General features: G+C 43.0%; 1 protein-coding gene across 1 annotated transcript in view; it reads right to left on the reverse strand.

Moving 5' to 3' along the window:
• Positions 1–22,184, reverse strand: part of SUCO (SUN domain containing ossification factor) — a 257,495-nt gene that overhangs the window by 86,116 nt on the left and 149,195 nt on the right. Inside the window, exon 14 of the mRNA XM_070940885.1 lies at positions 15,220–15,311. Coding sequence (XP_070796986.1) covers positions 15,220–15,311 — 92 coding nt within the window. The remainder of the gene's footprint in view (positions 1–15,219; positions 15,312–22,184) is intronic.

The raw sequence follows: 22,184 nt of genomic DNA on the forward strand, positions 1-22,184 counted from the left end.
GTATAGTTAAGGGTTTTACATTGGGTGAAACAAAGCTGATATTGTATATGGTGACAGCAGCGAGATTATTGATAGGCCAATATTGGAAAAATGATGCCATGCCCACTATTGAAGAATGGACTTTGAAGATGGCCAGTGTTGCAGAGATGGCGAAGATCTCAGCATATTTAAAAGATCGAACTCAAGAGACTTATGTATGGGAGTGGAAAAAGTGGATAGATTATGTGCAGAATAAATATCAAACTAGGAAATATCAGATAGCTTTTAGCTGAATGTATTATGTAGGGATAGATTAACTGAGTTCTATGAAGATATAAATAGTACACAGGGGGTGGAGGGGTTTAAGTTTCAAAAAATGTAATTTTGATTTGGATTTTATCTAGAGGAAGTCATGGGGGAGGGGAGGGCTAGGTAGGGTTTGGGGGAGGAATTGGGGAGAAAATGTATTTGTAAAACTTTTTTACAAAAAACTTTTAAAAAAAAAACTGGTGTTGTCAATAGAACTTCTGCTTCCTAGACCATGGTCTGTATTACATGCATGAAGGGCTACTGGCAAAGGATGGACTGCAGCTCACAAGAACTGGAAACAATGTATTTGGAAAATGACTGGCTTATCTTATCAGAAGGGCTTTAAACTAAAATTGAGGGAAAGAGGGGGGGCAATATTCACAATGTTTAGAACCTAATTCCAAGCAAAAACCACTAGATAACCAATCACATAAGGAGGTACTGAGTAAAGAGAAATAATAAAAAAAAGAGAAACAAAATAAAGTAGAGAGTGATGGAAAGGACAGAAATTCCAGTTACAAAGTAGGAGATATAAGAAACATACCCAAGACCCATACAGATACAGGACTCAAATGCCTGTCCACTAATGCTCAAAAGTTCTGCAACCCAACAAGACAGACACAGATTTCAGAGGATAATTAGGACTGTAGAAAAAACAATTGCTACCAACCTGCCTTCCATTGAGGACCTGTATATTGCATGAGTCAAAAAGAGGGCTGTGAAAATATTTAGACCCCTCACATCCTGGACATAAACTGTGTAAACTCCTACCTTCAAAACACGCTCTGGTGTGTTCTGCACACCAGAACAACTAGACACAAGAACAGTTTTTTCCCAAACGCCATCACTCTGCTAAACAAATAATTCCCTCAACAATGTCAAACTATTTACTAAGTCTGCACTACTATTAATCTTCTCATTCCTATCACCCATTTCCTTCCACTAATGACTGTTTGACTGTAACTTTGTTCCTTGTATCCTTATGATTTATATTGACTGTTTCCTAATATGATTTGATTGCTTATTTATACCCTATGACTATCATTAAATGTTGTACCTTATGAATCTTGATGAACATATCTTTTCTTTTATGTACACTGGGAGCATATGCACCAAGACAAATTCTTTGTGTGTCCAATCACATTTGGCCCATTCCATTCCATTCCATTCCATTCCATTCCATTCCATTCTTCCATTCCATTCCATTCTTCCATTCCATTCCTATTTCAATATTTCTATTCTCAAAGTTTAGGGAACAAACAGGGTGAATTTGAAGTATTAGTACATGAAGGTGGATATGATACGGTTGCCATTACTGAAACTTGGTGGAATGAAACTCATGACTGGAATGTACTGATAGAAGGATAAAAACTATTCAAATGAAACAAACCTAACAAAAGAGGAGATGGAGTTGCATTATATATAAAAGATCATTACATCTCTACAGAAATACACAAAACCAAGGATGAAAACCTCATAGAATCCATATGGGTCAATGTAAAAGCGAAAAATGACATTGCTATAGGAGTATACTACAGGCCACCCAACCCAACAGAAGAAATTGATGAACTCTTTGCTAATCAATTAACAAATGCAGGTAGAAAACAGTAGTAATGGGAGACTTTAACTATTTTGGTATCAACTGGGAGACAAACTCTGCAGCAAGTAGGAAATTGAAGAGATTCCTAGCCAATTTAGCTGACAACTTTGTCATCCAAAAGATAGAAGGAAGAGGAAAAGCCATACTGGACTTAATTCTTACTAATAGAGAAGAAGTAATAGAGGGAGTTGCTGGAACCTTGGGCGAGAGTGACCACGTCATCCTGGAATTCAATATAATGCAAAAACAAGTAATAGAATATAATCCAACCTTAAACTTTAAAGAAGCTGATTTTAACAAACTCAGAGAAAGTCTAAGCAAAATTCCATGGATAAAAATCCTAAAGGGGAAAACAACTCAAGAAGCATGGGAAACACTAATGAGAAATAAGTAATCATTCATTCATTCAGTAATTCCTAATCTTAAGTAATTGATACACCCTAATACAGTAGTATTAATAATACACAATTACTCTAGAACTCTATAATACCCAAATCCTAATTGATAACAAGAACAGCAATATCCAGATACCACAAGCCAGTTAATTCACTTTCTCAGTAATTCAGAATTTCAGACTTTGCTGCCATTGATAATAGGTGATTATTGAGGTAAAGGAGAAATAGTTTTTAAGGGTTATAGCCTATGCTGATTTGGAAGAAATTCTGGCATGACTTAGAAATGTCTACAACTTCCACAGTTACTAAAGTGAATAAGAAGATCCTATTCTTCTCTGCATCTGCATCTCAGAGCTTATCTCCATCAGCTTCAACAAGATCTGCTGAAGACATGTCATCGGTTGGAAAGTCTCCCTCTATGCAGGCTCTTCAGGCTATGCTCCAGACCATCCAGGACTCGATGACCAAGAAGCAGGAAACGATGTTTAGGAATTTTGAAGACTTGAGAGCGGATGTTAAGAGTGAGATGGGAGGAGTCAGAGAAGAGGTTAAACAAATGGGTGAGAAGCTTGGAGAACTGCAACAGGCAATAACCAAACAGGAGGAAAGGATGCAGGAGGTGGAGACAAGGACAGAAAGGTGTGAACAACGGATAGATGGATGGGAAAAAAACCAAGTGATGGCAAATAGGGAGCTTGAAGATGAGATCATCTTTCTCGAGATGGAAAGATCCTCCTTTTTCCTTAGGCTCCAGAATGTGGCAGAAGATAAGGGAGAGAGACTAGATGAGATTGTGGGGGAGATGGTAGCAGGAGCCCTGGAAGTAGACAGAGCCTCAGTACAATGTGATATTGACGAAGTATTCAGGGTGTTTACTAGTTATGCGAAGAGGCGCAATCTCCCCCGTGAAGTTCATGTGCGTTTTAATAAGACGACCTTATGTGAGGAATTTTTCCGACGTACGAGAGACTAGACTATTACTTATAGGGGCCACCATGTGGCGATCCTAAAGCAAATTCCGAGACGGGTCAGAGAGCAGAGAAGGAGGTACCAATTTCTCACTTTACATCTGAGGAAGAAGGCAATCCCCTATCATTGGCTCCTACCGGAAGGATTGCTGATGACTTGGCGAGATAGACAAATTAGAATAAGGAACCTGCAGGATGCAAGAGAGTTTTTTGAACAACTTAATATGGCGGATTTGGATATGGAGGAGGAGGTAGAAAGTAGAAGTTTGGAGGAGTCTCAGGAAGAGGATAATATGAGAACGGGTAAAGGCAAAAGCGACAAAAAGAACGGAAAGGAGGACTGAGGAAGAGGAGGAACAGCGACGGCACAAAGAGAGAAGACAGATGAAAAAAGCTCAAACAGCGGGAAAGTAAGGGCTGACTAGGAGGAAAGGGATGGTAGAAAACGTACGCTTACTATTGGTAAATAATGGTTTAAACGCGCCTATCAAAAGAAAAAGGTTAATGAATAAATTAAGAAAATATGATATTATTTGTTTACAAGAAACACATATAAAAAAGTCCCAAGATAGCCTATTAGAAAATTCTAGATTAGGTAAAAAAATTACTTCATTAGCTGATCAAAAAAAAAGAGGAGTGGTGATTTATGTACAGCATCATTTGGTGGCTAAGAAAGTATTTGCAGATCAGGAAGTATTAATGCTGTATGAGTATTAATGCTGGAATTGGAGACTGCCCAGCGGAAGTCTCTATTAGTTTGCATTTATGACCCTAACTGTAACCAAAGGATCGTTTATGAAAATTTATATAACAAATTCACAGAAATGGAATATGAATATATTTGCCAGCCGGGTGATTTCAATGCTGTTATAGATAAGGCCAAAGATTATGTCTCTGGGAAAAAGAAAGGAGGAGGGAGAGATGTGAAGAGGGTACTACCAAGGATATGTGAGAATATAAGAGAGGAATTTGGTATATATGATGTCTGGAGGCTGCAGAACCCTGGAAGAAAACAATATACTTATTTCTCCCCCAGGCATCATTCATGGTCACGCATTGATATGATCTGGATGTCACCTGATTCGAATGATATAACTTCAGAGGTAGAAATTGGCGCTAACGAATGGGCTGACCATAACCCTTTAACATCAAATTAGACTGTTGGATCAGAAAGAACTAGCGAATAAAATAAAATGGGCAAAGCAAAATCACTTTGAGAATGCCAACAAGCCAGGGAGGTGGTCAGCCTATCTTTTAAGAAAGGAGAGAGAAAATCAAAGAATAGAGGGGTTAAAGGATCAAGGTGGAAGGTTGCATGTCAATATGGAAGGTAAGAGAAGGGTGGTGCAAGAATTTTTTACTCAGTTGTATAAAAGGGGTGAAGAAGGGGAACAAGACATTTGGACATATTTGGAGAGCACAGACTTGCCAAAAATCACTGGGATAATGAAACAATTGCTTAACGCAGAAATTACTGAGGGTGAGGTAGAATTGATTATGGGAAAACAGGCGAATGGGAAGACACCAGGGTTGGATGGATTACCTGTAGAAGTATATAAGATGGGTTTTGAGGTGCTGTGTAAGCGCATGGTGGAACTATTTAACGGGGTGATGAAAGACTCCCAAATACCGGCATTTTGGTCAGAGGCCTATATATCTATTCTACTGAAGAAAGGCACTTATTAAAAACTACAGACCGATTTCATTGCTTAATTCGGACTATAAAATATTTACGGCATTTTTAGGTGCGAGACTTGGATGTTTTCTTAACTAATTTATTCACCCAGATCAGAATGGATTCCTGCCCAACCGACAGCTACATGATAATATGAGAATGATGATGAACATTTTAGAGTACTATGAAAATTGTCCGGATAAACAGTTATCTTTGATTTTTGTCGATGCCCAAAGGGCGTTCGACAGAGTGAGTTGGGATTTCATGATTTCCCAAATGAAATATATGGATTTCGGTGAGAGGTTTATGGGAGCAGTGCAAGCAATCTACCGTGAACAGACAGCAAAAGTATTAATCAACAGGGAGGAAACAGAGAAGATTTGGATTGATAGGGGTACATGGCAGGGTTGTCCACTCTCTCCGCTATTATTTATACTAACACTAGAACCATTGCTTAGGGAGGTTAGGAGGAATACGGAAATAAGAGGAATGAGGGTTAGGCATGAGGAGGTGAAAGTTCAGGCATATGCGGATGATCTAGTTTTCATACTGGATGATACATCAGAATCAGGGCCAAAACTATTACAGGTACTTAGGGATTTTGGGAGAGTAGCAGGATTATTAATTAACAAGGAAAAAATGAAAGTATTAGTTAAGAATATGACACAGAGGCAGAGATGTCAGTTGGAGGGACTCCTGGGGATGCAGATAATTAATAAAATAAAATACTTGGGAATTTGGTTGACACCAAGGTGTTCTTCGGTAAAGGAGGATAATTATGTTCCCCTTTATAATCAGACAGTCAGAGATTTGGAGAGGTGGAAAAATTTACAACTATCTCTTATGGGAAGGATAGCTGCCGTCAAAATGTACATCCTCCCCAAATGGTTGTTTTTGTTCCAAACTGCCCCGGTAAGTCTGGATAGGGAATTTTTCAACACCTTGAACAGAGTTATTTCTAAATTTATTTGGCAAAGTAAAAAAATCAAGGATTAAGTTTAGGATGATGCAGAAGCCTACACATAGAGGGGGATTTGGACTCCCAAATTGGGAGCTTTACCATCAGGCAGCCATTCTGATATGGGTGAAGGACTGGATCGCCCTGAAAAGGAGGCGGCTATTGGCGGTAGAAGGCCACGGCCTTCAACACGGTTGGCACCACTTTTTATGGCCAGGACAGTCAACCCGACCGAGGTATTTTTGGAATCATTATTTACGTAAGACTCTAAGGGATACCTGGGAAAGACTTAGGAGAAAGTTGTATCTAAAGATACCATGTTGGATTTCGACCCAGGAGGCCCTGGTATACCCAACCTTATATAAAGGAGAGAAGGTCTTATGAGAAATGTCTATGAAGACATTTTGGATACTCAGGGCAGACTGAAGACATGGGAACAACTGAGGTCGGAGGGGTGTAATATAGACTGGTGGGCCTACATCCAAATACACTCAAGGTGGAAGAAAGATCAGGAGAGTGAAGGGATATATCATGGGAAACAAGAATTGGATAAAATATTATTAGGTAATGACAGGAAAGTTTTATCGAGATGCTATTCTTACCTATTATTATTGAAATAATAATAATTTATTATTATTATTTGATATATACAGAAGAAACAGACTTCCAACAAATAAAAAACTATAGGCCTATATCCCTGTTAAACGCAGACTATAAAATCTTTGCAACAATATTGGCAGAAAGACTTAAGAGATATTTGAATAACTTTATACATTCTGACCAAAATGGATTCCTGCCAAAAAGACAAATTCGAGACAATATAAGAATAATTTTAGATACTTTCGAATACTATGAAGCGCATCCTGAAAAGCAGATGGTTTTGATATTTTTAGATGCACAAAAAGCCTTTGATAATGTCAATTGTCGGTTTATGATGTTACAAATGGAGGAGATGGGCTTTGGGAAAAAATTTCTTCAGGCAATTGAAGCTATATATATAAAACAAAAGGCCAAGGTAATGATAAATGGAGAACTGTCTGAATTTATTGAAATAGAAAAAGGCACTAGACAAGGATGTCCACTGTCCCCACTATTGTTTATATTGACATTGGAAGTCTTAAATAGAAATATTAGAGAAGAAAAGGAGATAAAAGGTATGAAAATTCAAAAAGAAGAATATAAGCTGCAAGCCTTTGCAGATGACCTGGTTTTTATTATGGAAGAACCATTAACATCAATAAATAAACTGTTAGAAAGCATTGGAGAGTTTAGAGAAGTAGCTGGTTTAAAAATTAATAAAGAAAAGACAAAGATAATGACTAAAAATATGTTGAAAAAGCAAAAAGAAGAATTGATGGAGATTTCAAGTATGCAGGTTACGAATAAGGTAAAATATCTGGGAATACAATTGACAGCAAAGTGTAGTTCCCTCAAGGAAAATAATTACAATAAGGTTAAGCAACAGATAGGTCAAGATTTGGAAAAATGGGGACATTTGCAACTATCTTTAATTGGGAGAATTGCAACTATTAAAATGAATATTTTGCCTAGAATTTTATATTTATTCCAAATGATTCCGATAAAGTTGGACAAGGAATTTTTTATAGATTTGAATAAAATGATATTGAAATATATTTGGCAGGGGAAAAAGGCAAGAATAAAAATGAAGTTGTTACAAGATGCTAAAATGAGGGGTGGTTTTGGTTTACCTAACTTTGAACTTTATTATCAAGCAGCTAGTTTAATGTGGACTAAAGAATGGATATCATTAAAAAATACTAGATTGTTAAATTTGGAGGGACATGATTTGTTGTTGGAATGACATGCTTTTCTGTGGTATAAAGGAACTAAAACACAGAGGTATTTTAGAAGACATAAAATACGTGAAGCCGTATGGTTGAATTGGGAGAAGACAAAAAAATCACTACTTGAAGATACCTGTCTGGGTATCTACAATTGAAGCATTTTCGTATCCCGTGGCATTTAAAGGGAAACAAATTATAAGATATAAGGAATTATTGGATGAAAAGGGTGAACTTAAATCAAAGCAAGATATAGAAGATCAAGGGTATAAGATGGATTGGTTTTCATACACGCAAATACTCTCTAGATATCGAGAAGATCTTAAACAAGGAGGTTTTTATAATGTATTGACTAATTTAGGCAAGATTTTGTTGGGTTCTGATGATCACGTAATTAAAAAGCTATATGGTTATTTACTAGAGGTTAAATTGGAAGAAGAACAAGTTAAAGAATCAATGATAGCATGGGGGAAGAATTCTGGCTATGGTATTGATTTAGAGAAATGGCAAAAATTGTGGTCATATAATTATAAAATGACAATGTCTACAGCATATAAGGAGAATTTGTATAAGATATTTTACAGGTGGCATCTATCCCCGTCAAGAATAGCCAGAATGTTCCAGAATAAATCGGAGAAATGTTGGAAATGTCATGAGACCCCAGGATCCTATTACCACATGTGGTGGACATGCGCAGAAGCAAGGAGATATTGGACTAAGATACACACGTGATTGGAAAAATGATAAAGAGACATATTGACTTTAAACCAGAGATATTTTTATTAGGGATTATACTGGAGACATATAATAAAGAACTGCAATATTTAATTGTGAATCTCTTGACAGCAGCTAGAATTGTATTTGCTAAAAACTGGAAAGGAGAAAAGTTACCTAATGATGAAGAAATTATTAAGAAAATGAGGGAATGTGCTGAAATGAGTAAATTGACATTTGAAATAAGAGAGCAGGAAGATAGACAATACTATTTGATATGGGATTTATTTTACCAAAGGATAGAGAATAAGAATTGGAAATAATTATGATATAAATGGATGTTGAAATTTTTGGAAATAAGATAGCATGTTTAGTGATAAATTGAAGAGAGGAGGAGCACAAAAATGCCACTGACTGATACACTATAATTGTATGGAATGATAATGTTTTTATGTTTTGTTTTGTTTTGTTTTGTTTTGTTTTGTTTTGTTTTGTTTTGTTTTGTTTTGTTTGTGTTTTTGAAAAATAAAAAATTAAAAAAAAAATTATAAAATCATGGAATGTGCAGAGTCCGACAGACTTACAAAACTGTTCAAGGATAAAAGAGACTCAGATTTTTATAATAGTTGGAACATGTGGTATGATTGGATCCAGAAATGATGGGAGAAAGATAAAGGATGATGTTGGATTATAATTATAGATGGTATAATTATGGTAATCAATAAGTATTGGAAATGTAAATTTGTATGTAAGAATATATAAATAGTTTCTATTTTTACTTTCTGATTATTGGTGTATATATACATGAATATTTTGGTGATGTTACACCGTGATAGAAAAACTATTATACATTTGTTTTTGTTTTTTTGAACTATAATAAAAATTTATAAAAAAAAAAAAAGAAGAAGCAAGGGAAACACTGAAAAATATGATCATAAAGCCCAGTCCAACAAATACCACTGAAAAGAAAAAGAAGAAATCCAAGAAGAAACCAGTATGGTTGCACAAAGATCTCTCTGATAAACTGAAAGACAAAAAGGATAACTACAAAAAATGGAAAGAGGTACACACAACTAAGGAAAAATACCAGCATAAAGCCCGAATCTTGAAAGATGAAATCAGGAAAGCAAAGGTTCAAAATGAACAAAGACTTGCAACAAAAGTCAAAGATAATAAAAGAAGTTTCTTTCAACATATACAGTAAATAACAAGAAAAAAGTCAAGGTGACATTAATGAGAGAAGATAGCAAGGAAGTAACAGGCAGTAGAGAGAAAGCAGAGTTGTTTAACTCATTCTTTGCATCAGTTTTCACACAAAATGAAACTATGGCCAAACATACCAAAAGGATAAATGTAAAAGACAGACTTGAAATAAAAATTAAAACAAGCAACAAATGATAAGAGAACACCTGTCTGACCTTGATGAATATAAATCACCGGGACTTGATGGATTACATCCCAGCACTGGGGAACTACCAGAGAGGGAAAAGAGATGATGGGATTCTCATCTTCAAAAAAGGAAACAAAACATACGCAGGAAACTATAGACCAATCAGCTTAATATCAATACCTGGGAAGACACTGGAAAAAATGATCAAAAAACAGATCTGTGAACTTCTAGAAACAAATAAAGTTATAACTAGTAGCCAGCATGGGTTTGTTAAAAACAGATCATGCCAAACCAATCTTATTTCATTCCTTCACAAAGTGACTAAATTAGTACACCATCGAAATACTGTGGACATAGTACATTTATTCAGCAAGGCATTTGACAGACTACAACCTACTTCTCAGTAAGCTAGAAAACATGGATTTATAATTGGCTGACAAACCGTACTCAACAAGTAGTCCTTAATGGCACTAAATCTACATAGAGGGAAGTAAGCAGTGGGGTACCACAAGGTTGTCTTAGGCCCAGTACTGTATCTTCATAAATGATTTAGATCAGAGTTCCCCAACCTTTCCAGGTTGATGGCCCAGAGTAGGGAGAGGGGGGAAAGGGGATGATTTTCTGGTAGGGGCAGGTGCACATGCATGTGCATGCACACAAACATCCATGATGTTTGCAGTAACCCTCTCGCAAGTGGGGCTGCAAGAGCCTGCAATAAGTCTCAACGAGTGGGACTGTGACTGCCCACAATGAGGGTCATGCGAGTAGCGCAAGCACCCTTAACAAGCCTTGAGCTAATGGGGCCATGCATGCACAAAGATGCACATGCACCGGCCAGCCACTCATACGGCCTGGTGGTGATTAGACCACAGCCAGGTAGTGGGCCATGGCCCCCAGATTGGGGATCCCTGATTTAGATGGGGGAATGGAAGGGGAACTCATCAAATCTGAAGATGACAGTAAGCTGGAAGGAAAAGCCATATCCAAGAAGACAAGCTCAAGATCCAAAAAGATTTTGACAAACTTGAACAATGGGATTTATCCAACAAAATGAATGTTAATGCGGAGAAAAGCAAGGCTGGGCAGGAAAAACCAAAGGTACAAGTACAGATTAGAAGAAACCTGGCTCAAAAACAGTAACTGTGAGAGGGACCTTGGAGTCCTAGTCAATGATCACTTAAACATGAGTCAGCAGTGTGCGGCAGCAGCCAAAAAAGCTAATACAATCCTTGGTTGTATAAACAGAGGCATAGAATCAAAATCATATGAAGTAATAGCACTGCTTTATAAAGTTTTAGTAAGACCACACCTGGAATACTGCATACAGTTTTGGTTACCACATTAGAAAAAAGATGTTGAGACTTTGGAAAAAGTGTAAAGAACTGCAACTAAGATGATTAAAAGGCCTGGAGACAAAAACATATGAAGAACGGTTGCAGGATTTGGGTATGGCTAGTCTAGAGAAAAGAAATAGGAGTGACATGATAGCAGTGTTCCAATATTTGAGGGGCTTCCATAGAGAGGAGGGGCTATTTTCCAAAGCACCTGAAGACCAGACAAGAAATAATGGATGGAAACTGATCAAGGAGTGATTCAACCTAGAAATAAGGAGACATTTTCTGACAGTGAGAACAATCACCCAATGGAACAGCTTGCCTTCAGAAGTTGTGGGAGCTTCATCACTGGAAGCTTGTGGACTGCTACCTGTTACAAATGGTGTAGGGCAGGGGTTCTCAAACTATGGCCCCCAGGCCAGATACAACCCGCCGAAACAATGACGGCCTGCACGCAGAACCTATGGCACGCATACTGGAGGTGGCACGTTAAACCCTTTCTGCTGGAACGCACGCTGTCCATGGCGTTTCTTTCATCAGCTTCTGTTTCCCTGCAAATGACGAAACAGAAGCTCATGAAAGAAAAAGATCTTACCTCTTGCTGCACTGCCGGTGTTGGGATGCCCCGCCTCCCACCGGCCAGCAGGTCTTCGGGTCTCTGTTGCGCATGTGTGCATGTTTGTGCATGTCAACGTGCATGTTCACACACACGCACGTTCGCACACAAGCGCATGTGTGCATGTCTGTGCATGTCAACGTGCATGTTCACACACACGCACGTTTGCACACATGCGCATTTGCACGCGCGTGCATCTTTTCGTTTGGGCATGTGCATGCACACAGTTTGGACACTCGGTATCTAAAAAGTTCGCCATCTCTAGTTTAGGAAGTCAATCGCTGGGGCCAGGGACCAAGGTTTTTTTTTTCTTTCCTTATTTTTTAAAGGTTCCTTTGCCACAGCCTCCCCTTTCCTCCTCTTTGCTCAAAGGGGTGTTGAATTGGGAGCATTTTGGAGAAAAAAAGGAAGAAAAAGCGAGGTGGGGGGATCAGGCACGGATGTGCCGGGATTCAGCCAGCATGGAGGCTTGCGGGGGCCTTGAATGCATGGGAAGGTTAGGAGTCCAGACCTTTTTTTTAAAGGGGGAGGTGCCCAACTAGCGATCGGTCTAGAGGCAAAGCAGCAAATGTGTGCTCTCGGGGTAGGGAGCTTAGGGAGGGGAGTGGGGGGGAAGGGTATTCCCTGGGGGTGGGGGAAAAAAAAGCAGAGCACCGGACTGAAATGAGAATCTGGCTTTTAATCAAATCCCCCCAACGGTGCTCTTCCTGTTTCGCTGCTTTGCTGCACCGGAGGGTTCAGTTAGGATCTTGAATTAGACCCCTGGGAGGCTGGGCAAGGGAGAAGCACACCTGTTGCATTCGCCGGGAAGTGTGTTTGCATGCAAGTGTGCCCATTGCAATGGAGAGGCAGGCAGACCTCTTCTTGTTGCATGGGTGGAAGGAGGGGAGGTGTGGCAGGAGAGGGGGGGAGGATCAATTGGTCTGGGGGTGGGCAGAGAACGGGGTGAACTGTCTTGCATTGGAAACCCAGCCCAGATCCCTCCCCCCCCCACTGAGCTGGGAAGAGCGCAGCCGCCAAATGAAAGCCATGTGTGCTGCATTGCAAGCAATGTGCAGTAGAGACAGAAAGGAGGAAGGGGGGAAGCTGGGCAGTCAAGAGGGCATCCCCGGGTGCTAGGTTGCAAGACCTGGTTCCAATCCAGACTTGGTGTGGCCCTGCACGTGCCTCCTTCCTCCTGCCCAGGGTTGCAGACTTGATGCGTGGCGGCCAGGTGTGTGGCATGGCTGTCAGCCTTGCATGATGACGCCGGGGCAGTGGGTAGGTGGGTGGCTTGATAGGTGGGTGGGTAGGGGACTTCTCCCTCAGGGATGATGCGTTCCCAGCTGGCTCTTCCTTCCCCTCTGCTGGGTTGGGCTGCAATCTCACCTGCTGCCTCTGCGCCTCCTCCTTACTCCCCCCACCCTTGCAGGGCAGAAAAAAAGGGGAGGCAGGTGGTGGGGCAGGGGTGATTTCTCTTCCCGGATGGTCTGCAAAAAGGGGGTTCCCTTCCTTGCCTGCCACCCCCCTCTGGATTGCTGGCATCCTTGGCCGGAGCTGGGGAACTCCCTGCCTTTGCAAGAGCCAGAAGCGATTGTCCCTTTTGCAAGCAGGAAATCTTGCCACGGGGATTACAGCCAGGAATTTCCCCCCTCCCCCTCCTTCCTTTCACTGTCTTGCCCTGTATTTGGGGCTCCCTTCCTTGCATGGAGACCCGGCTTAAGTGGAAAAGTCTAGAGGCTTCTTCCTGAGCTGCCTGTCCTGATGGCTGCTTTTGCAGCGACCTGGGAATCGCCCCATGGAATCCTTGCCATTGGGATCTTGGTGGAGGGTTTGTCTTGCAAGAGATTGGTTGTTTGGAAAGGGATCCGGTACTGAATCGGTTGCCAAGGAGAGCAACCTCTGGTGTCGTTTCACACTTTTGTGTGTGTGTGTGTGGGGGGGGGGGAAATAGCTGAATCGGCTGTCATGCTTTTACAGGGCTAGTGCAGCTTCAATTATTCTGACAGGTCATAGATTTGAGGATTGATCCTGTAATGTGGGGCATTGGTCTCTCCGCATATTAAATCTTGGTGGATTTGAGGTTCAAGGCAGGGGGGAAATCTAAAAATTTTCGCTACCAGTTCTGTGGGCATGGCTTAATTAGTGGGCAGGGCTTGGTGGTCAGGTGAGTGGGTGGGCATGGCTTATTGGTCAGCTGGGTGTGGCCAAGTCGATGTCACTTCTTTGCCCTTTTTTAACCTACAAAACACAACACAACACAACTGGCTCACCCACAATGTAAAAGCAGCTGTGCTAGACCCAAAATGGCCCCTGCAGCAAGCAGGAACCTCACACAGGCACAAAAAGTCCAAAAACCAACTTTCACACTTTACACACACAAAATTCGACATACAGCTTTGTGTGATTTTGTGTGTTTGTGTAGTTAGAGTGAAACACTACAGAAACACACAAAATCTCAGAAAGCTGCACAAATATTATTTTATTTTATTTTATTTTAATATAAAAGCAGCTAAATTTAAAACTTCCTAAACTTTAAATGGCTGGGTCTAAAAAAAGAACGACTAAAAAACCCCCCAATTAACTATTTTTTAAAGCTCCCAAAGGGGAAAAAAACTTACAGGCAGGCAGGCAGATAGAGCTGCTCACCGATGAGCTTGACTGCAGGCACGGAGATTCAGTTGCTTGCTGATGCAATGAATTGCAGGGATTATAGCAAGCAAAGCAAGGCAGGCGTGCGAAGGTAAGCAAGCTGGAGGCTGTGGGAGGGGGGGAGGGATTTTTGCTACCGATTCTCCGAACTGTCCGCCGCCATCATTACCTACTCGGTCTCGCTGCCTGTCCAGTGAAGTTCTGTCTTTTGGGCCTAACAAATGCAGCCAGAACTCTCTTTCATTGTAATACAATCAGAATAGAGCTGGAAGCGATTTTGGAGGTCTTCTAGTCCATCCCCCTGCTCAAGCAGGAGACCCTAGCGTTTCAAACTCTTAGGTGGCTGTCCAGTCTCTTCTTAAAAACTTATAGTGATGGAGGACCCACAACCTCTGGAAACAAGCTGTCCTCTAGTCCAATTTTTCAAACTATAGGCCACCCCTCCCCAACAGTCTGAGGGACTGTGAATTGGCCCCATTTAAAAAATTTGAGGACCCCTGGTGTAGGGTCTCCTGCTTGGGCGGGGGTGGACTAGAACACCTACAAGGTCCCTTCCAAGTCTGTTAATTTGTTAAATACAATGTGCAGATAAATTTGCAATGTGAATGTGTGTACATGGGATTTATAGAGAGTAATCAATTTTCTAACTGTTTAATATGAATTCCTTAAAGTTTTCCTTTTACAAAATTAAATATCTACACTTGTGTAGTTCTTTTGATTACCTTACTTACTTATTAACTCAGGCTTGTTCTCTAATTCATAAATAACTGAAAACGAGTCTTCCAGGTAAGTCCTCCCTTGATTATTAGGAAACTATAATTTATCTTAAATTGTGAGCAACTGCTTACCGTAATCTTCATCAAAGAGTTCTTGCCTTTCAGAATGATATTGTGAATCAGCAATTTCTTCATATTCTTCAACCATGCTAGTTCCAAACACTCTGTAAATCATATTTTAATCAAACTAGTTAAAGAAGTAACAAAGCATGATTGTTTCCTTTTACACAAAAAACTAATTTCACACTAGCAAACTGATAAAACTGAAGTACAATGCATTTCCCTGGCTCTTACTAGTTAAGATTATCAGAGTTGACTATGAATGAAGGTGACTATACTGTATTTTTTGGAGTATAAAATACCCCTTCCCCCACCCCCAAAGAGGCTGAAAATTTGGGTACCTCTTATACTCTGAATATACCTTTTTCGAAGCTTTTTTTCAGGCCTAACGAGGCACTAGTGAGCGATCTTCCAAGCTTTACCTGCTCCCTTAACTCTCCACTGTGCTTTAACGAGGCACTAGCGAGTCAAGCTTTCTCCATGCTTTGCTTCGACTCTCAGCTGTTCTTTAGAAGCTTTTTTCAGCCCTAACTAGACGCTAGCCGAGTGAAGTGATTGCTTCCTCTCAGCTGTGTCTTAGAAGCTGTTTTTTTACCCCCAAGCAGGGGATAAAAACCCAGCACACTAATGTGCTGAAGCTGACCAGAGTAAGGACACTAGCCAGATGAATACCTGGTAGGCAGATTTCCCCCACCACCACCACGACCATTTTCCTCCCCAAAAACTAAGCTGTGTCTTATACTCCGGGGCATTTTATACTCTGAAAAATACGGTCTGTGTCCCGTATAATGTTGCAAGATCCAATCTGGGTCAGTCACCAAAACAAGAGATTTAGTTTTCCAAGCTTTCAGACTCATGCTGGAGTCCATCCTCAGGAACCTTCTCTCTACCAGAATGCATGATTTGGGCTATTCAATAAGTCATATTTATGTGGTACATAAATTAGAATTCATATTTAACAGAATACAGATAGAAGGGCCAGAAAAACATGCTATCAGACAAAAACTATCGGCAATGCTGGTCACACACAAACCAAATAATATGCTTAGCCTAAAGGAGCAACACAGCTTGAAAGACCTAAAACAATATCAGGACATTATTTTATTGGCAGATAAAAGCTGCTCGACGAACCACACAGATTATGATATGAAGACATTCACCCTGCTCAATGATTCCTCAACATATGGGCCAACAAAGACATCAGAGATGAGAACAATGGTCCCACAATTGTATGCTTATCTCAGCCAACTCAAACAAAACAACTGTATAATGGAAAAAAAATGTTGGAAAATGAAAGCAACAGATATCGCACCAGCAAGATTTTATGGACTCCCTGTTATGATCTGGGGTGGGCACGAAAACAACACAGCCAGAATGAAGACATAACTCCCCTTTATTGTTCTAACTTGCCCTCAAAAGTCCCACCCACTACTGCAAGTCCAGGAGCAAAGCTCTAAACACACACCTCCAATAGTTCCTGGCTTCTATTAGTCCAGAGGAGCAGCTCAGTTCTGAGAGCAGCCACAGTTCAGGGAAGCTGGTTCCAAGGAGTCCTCGTCACATTAAGAGTTGACTGGTACTGCAGCACCACCTGGAGTATCACTGTGACCTCGCACGTAGCCAGGCCAGGCCAGGCCAGGATGGCAAATAACAACAACAACAACAACAACAACAACAACAACAACAATAATAATAATAATAATAATTATTATTATTATTATTATTATTATTTTATTTCTATACCGCCTTTCTCCCGAAGGACTCAGGGTGGTGTACAGCCTATTAAAAGCACAAAGACAGACATCAATTAAAAATAATTAAAATTATTAAATAGTTTCGGCTCAAATTTAAAACCCCCAAAATTTAAAACCCCTAATTTAAAATCATTACACTGATAACCCAGCCTGGCGGAACAGCAGGGTCTTGAGGGCACAGCGAAATACACGGAGGTCGGAGATCTTACGCATTTCCGGGGGCAGTTCATTCCACAGGGCAGGGGCTCCCACAGAGAAGGCCCTCCCCCTGGGTGTCACCAGCCGACATAACAAGACAGCAAAGTATCCAGATGTTGGTAACAGCACATGAGGCTGGAAAAAGCAACACTTGTTCCTGACAAATGCCCCTCCCAACAGCATCTCCTTAAATCTCATTCCCCAGGTGAGCCTTGTGAAGACGGGTGGGGAGCCCTCCTCCTGAGTTGTCAGGTTGCCCTGCGCTGATCCCGTCTCCTCTCCATTCTCAGGGATTGGGGGAGGTAATTGCTCCACTGTTCGACTGCCTGCCCTGTCCTCCCCCCTCGCCTGGTCCTCCTGCACCCCCTCTCCCTCACTGGCGACCCTTCCCAGGCCCGAGGGATCCGGGACTGCCTCGTCCTGCACCTCCGGTCATTCCTCCATCAACCCTAGCTCTGTCTCATCCTCCTCCTCGGACTCAGGCTCCGACGGGGCCATGACACTCCCCAAGATACACAAAATAAAGAGTCCCCCTCAGACCTAGTGTAGTGCTAAGAGATACCCCTACCTACAACTTGGCTAAATGGCTGGCACCATGCTTAAGCTTCCTGACCCCACCTTCGAACAGCATGATCACATCATTCATGCAATTTTTGACAAAACTACTGTAAGGAACTTCCTCAGCAAGACTCTTAATCCATTAAGTTGAATCAAAAGAATTTTATCGAGAGAAAAGTGATTGCAGGAGAACAAGGCAAAATCTGAAGAGCCCGTGCAATGTAAACAGCATTCTTTTGTTTCTCCAAGCCCAACCCCCCTAATCAGCAACCAATGTGATGCCGCAAGGTTGTTTTGACAATCTCTGAGATACAAAGAGATAACAGTTCACCCTCAGGGCATGATGGCCTTGGAGACAGGCTGAAACTGGCTGGGAGAGAGCTCTCTCTGTCTCTGAAGACACCCCTCCCTCCTTTCTGTCTCCAAAGATGCTCCCTCTCCCTAATTCCCAAGTGGTTACAGCAAAAGTAAAAAGCAAGCTAAAATGCCAGCAAGCTTCCTCCCCCCCCAACAGAATGATAGGACACAATGGTGGATCTGACACACAGATAAAACTGCGGCAGCCTTGTGCCCTGAACAGTGTTGTTAGTCCTGGAGAACAGAACAAACAAACAAACAAACAGGGAGAGAAGAAATAGAAAACAAAAGGAATGTCATTTAGGTTTGTCCGGTACTGATTATGGAAACGTTTAACATGTTTAGGAGCTCTAACATGGCAATGGTCAATTCATTAATTCTGAGCTGTCGGGAAATCCTTCCATGGTACCAAAAAGTGAAGGGTTCCCCTATGTCTATGGGGATCTAGCATTTCCCTGATTTCTAAGTGCTGCTTTCCTTTTACCATTAAAGTTATTGGGACTGATGAAAGTTCAGGTTTAAGGGGAAACGTGATCTCTGTCTTCATTCAATAAGCTATAGTGAAACACAGGGTGAATCCTTCGAAGGGACTTCAGCAAATATAATTCTACAGTCACTGGGTTAATGATGCACTTAATTGGGAAGGGACCTACAAACTTAGGTCCCAGCTTCTTTGATGGTTGTAATGATTGCAGGAAGTAGGTGGAAAGGTAGACATGGCCGCCAATCTTAAACGGCTTGGGTTCTGCATGCTTCTTCTCGGCCTGCTACTTACGACTATCCTCCAGAGCTTTCCTCACCACTGGCCATGTGTTTCGCAGTTGGGAGACCCACTCTTTCAGCGATGCGACTGGGGGTTAATTAAGGGGCATAAGATTGAAGTCTTGCCCAGTAGTCACTCTAAAAAGAGTGAATCCTGTGCTGCTATGCACAGAGTTGTTGTACGCCACTTCAGCAAAGGGCAACAAATCAGTCCAATTACCTTGCTTATAATTGATGTAACACCTAAGACAGGGGTCCTCAAAAACTACAGCCCATAGGCCGGATACGGCCTGCCGAAGCAATTAATCCAATCCATGCAGGATCATGAGGCTGCCCCACCCACATTGACCCACCCACCTGCCGGCCCCCACCCTTTGGCCGAGCAGAGGACTTACCTTCACAAGCTCTGCGGGCTGGAACTGGAAGGTAAGGCCAACATTTTTGGCCGGCAGAGTGCTTCTGGAGGCGGGAGAGATCAAAAACAGGGTGCGTGGATGCCCCGGGAACCAAAAAAATGAGCTTGTTTTTGGCCTGCTGAGTGCTACTGGAGGCAGGGAGGTAAAAAATGGGGTGTGCGGATGCCCCAGGAGACCAAAAATGGCCTCCCCCACCTCCAGTAGCACTCTGCAGACAAAAAACGGAGCGCACTGAGGCCGCCCGGGGCATCCACGCCTCCCATTCTTTTTACCTCCCCCATCTCCAGAAGATAGACAGAGAGAGAGAAAGAGAGAGAAAAAAGAGAATGAGATAGACAGAGTAAGTGAGAGAGACAAGAGACACAGAGAGGGAGGGAGGGAGGGGGAGAGAGAGAGAAAGAGAGAGATAGAGGGAGAGGGAGAGAGAGAGAGAAAGACTTGTTGATTGTAAGCTCCTTCGGGCAGAAAAGAATTGCTGCAAAACTGAGTTTCCTGAAGTAGACCACTAGACTTCTAAACAACTGAAAAAACAATCTAGTAATAATAATAATAATAATAATTTTATTTCTATACCGCCCTTCTCCCGAAGGACTCAGGGCGGTGTACAGCCTATTTAAAAACACAGACAAACAATAATATAAAATTTAAAATAATTAAATAAGTGGCTCAAATTTAAAACCCCAATAAATTTAAATACCCCAATTTAAAACTATTGTGTTGATAGTCCGGCCTGGTGGAACAACAGGGTCTTCAATGCGCAGCGAAACACCCGGAGGTCGGAGATCTTACGAATTTCCGGGGGCAGTTCGTTCCACAGGGCTGGGGCTCCCACAGAGAATGCCCTCCCCCTGGGCGTCGCCAGCCGACATAACTTGGCTGATGGCACCCTGAGGAGACCCTCTCTGTGGGAACGAACTGGTCGGTGGGAGGCTATTGGTGGCAGAAGACGGTCTCGGAGGTACCCGGGTCCTATGCCATGGAGCGCTTTAAAGGTGGTAACCAACACCTTGAATCGCACCCGGAAGACCACCGGGAGCCAGTGCAGCTCGCGCAGGAGGGGTGTCACATGGGCATAACGGGTTGCGCCCATAACCACCCGCGCGGCCGCATTCTGGAACAGTTGGAGCCTCTGAGTGCTCTTCAAGGGGAGCCCCATGTAGAGAGCATTACAATAGTCCAGCCGGGAAGTAACAAGGGCATGAGTGACCGTGCGCAGGGCGTCCCGATCCAGAAAGGGCTGCAACTGGCGAATCAGGCGAACCTGATAAAAGGCCCCCCTGGCCACGGCCGTCATATGCTCTTCTAAAGACAGCCGCGCATCCAGGAGGACACCCAGATTGCTAGCCCTCTCCGTGGGGGGCAAAGATTCACCCCCAATAGTCAGCGATGGCACCTGCTGACTATATCGGGGCGCCAGAAGCCACAGCCACTCGGTCTTGGAGGGGTTGAGTCTGAGCCTGTTCCTCCCCATCCAGACCCGCACGGCCTCCAGGCAGCAAGACATCACATCAAGGGCATCGTTGGGGTGGTCTGGGGTGGAGATGTACAGCTGAGTATCATCAGCGTACAGATGGCACTTCACCCCAAAACCACGGATGATCTCACCCAGCGGCTTCACATAAATGTTGAACAGGAGGGGCGAGAGGACCGACCCTTGCGGCACTCCCCATGCGAGACGCCTCGAGGTCGACCTCTGTCCCCCTGCCAACACGAACTGCGAGCGGTCGGAGAGGAAGGAGGAGAACCACCGCAAAACGGTGCCCCCTATTCCTAACCCCCTCAACCGCTGCAGCATGATACCATGGTCGATGGTATCAAAAGCCGCTGAGAGATCTAATAGGACTAGGACAGAGGAACAACCCCTGTCCCGAGCCCTCCAGAGATCATCCACCAACGCGACCAATGCTGTTTCTGTGCTGTACCCCTGCCTGAAGCCCGACTGGTACGGGTCTAGATAGATAGCTTCATCCAGGTGCCGGGGAAGTTGTCGTGCCACCACGCTCTCAACAACCTTCGCCACAAAACGAAGGTTGGAGACTGGACGATAGTTGGCTAATTCAGCCGGGTCCAGGGAAGGCTTCTTGAGGAGGGGCCTCACTACCGCCTCTTTCAAGGCAGCAGGAAAGGCACCCTCACCCAGAGAAGCACCTATAATCCCCTGGAGCCAGCCTCGTGTAACCTCCCGGGAGGCCAGTACCAACCAGGAGGGACACGGGTCCAATAAACACGTGGCGGCACTAATCTTACCCAGAACCCTGTCCACATCCTCGGGAGTCACAGGATCAAACTCCTCCCAGATAACATTCTCAAGACCTGCCCCGGTCTCCTCCCGTGGACTCATCCAATCGGGAGTCCAAGCCATCCCGAATCCAAGCAACTTTATCGTGCAGGAATTGCACAAAATCCTCAGCACGACCCTGCAAGGGATCTTCCCGCACTCCCCCCCGAAGAAGGGAGTGGGTCACCCTAAACAGGGCGGCTGGGCGGTTCTCTGCAGATGCGATAAGAGCGGAAAAATGGTTAGATTTTGCCGCTTTTATCGCCACTAGGTAGGTCTTGATATAAGACCTCACCTGTGTTCGGTCGGAATCGGATTGACTAGTCCTCCAAATGCTCTCTAGGCGTCTTTTCCGACGCTTCATCTCTCTCAGCTCCTCAGAGAACCAAGGAGCTAATTGAGATCGGCATCGGGTCAGAGGCCGCAAAGGCACGACGCGGTCCAAAGCTCCAGCAGCCACCCTTTCCCAGGCGGCCACCAGCTCTTCAGTCGAGTCGTGTGTTAGAGTCTCAGGAAACGGCCCAAGCTCCGTCAGGAACCTTTCGGGATCCATCAGGCGCCTGGGATGGAACCATCTGGTCGGTTCCGTCTCCCTGCGGTGGGGGCAGGCGGTAGGAAAGTCTAGTTGAAGGAGTGAATGATCTGTCCATGACA

This window comes from Pituophis catenifer, unplaced genomic scaffold (genome assembly GCF_029215685.1).
Source record: "Pituophis catenifer annectens isolate HBS135680 unplaced genomic scaffold, rPitCat1.0.hap2 SCAF_3, whole genome shotgun sequence".
Taxonomy (NCBI): domain Eukaryota; kingdom Metazoa; phylum Chordata; class Lepidosauria; order Squamata; family Colubridae; genus Pituophis; species Pituophis catenifer.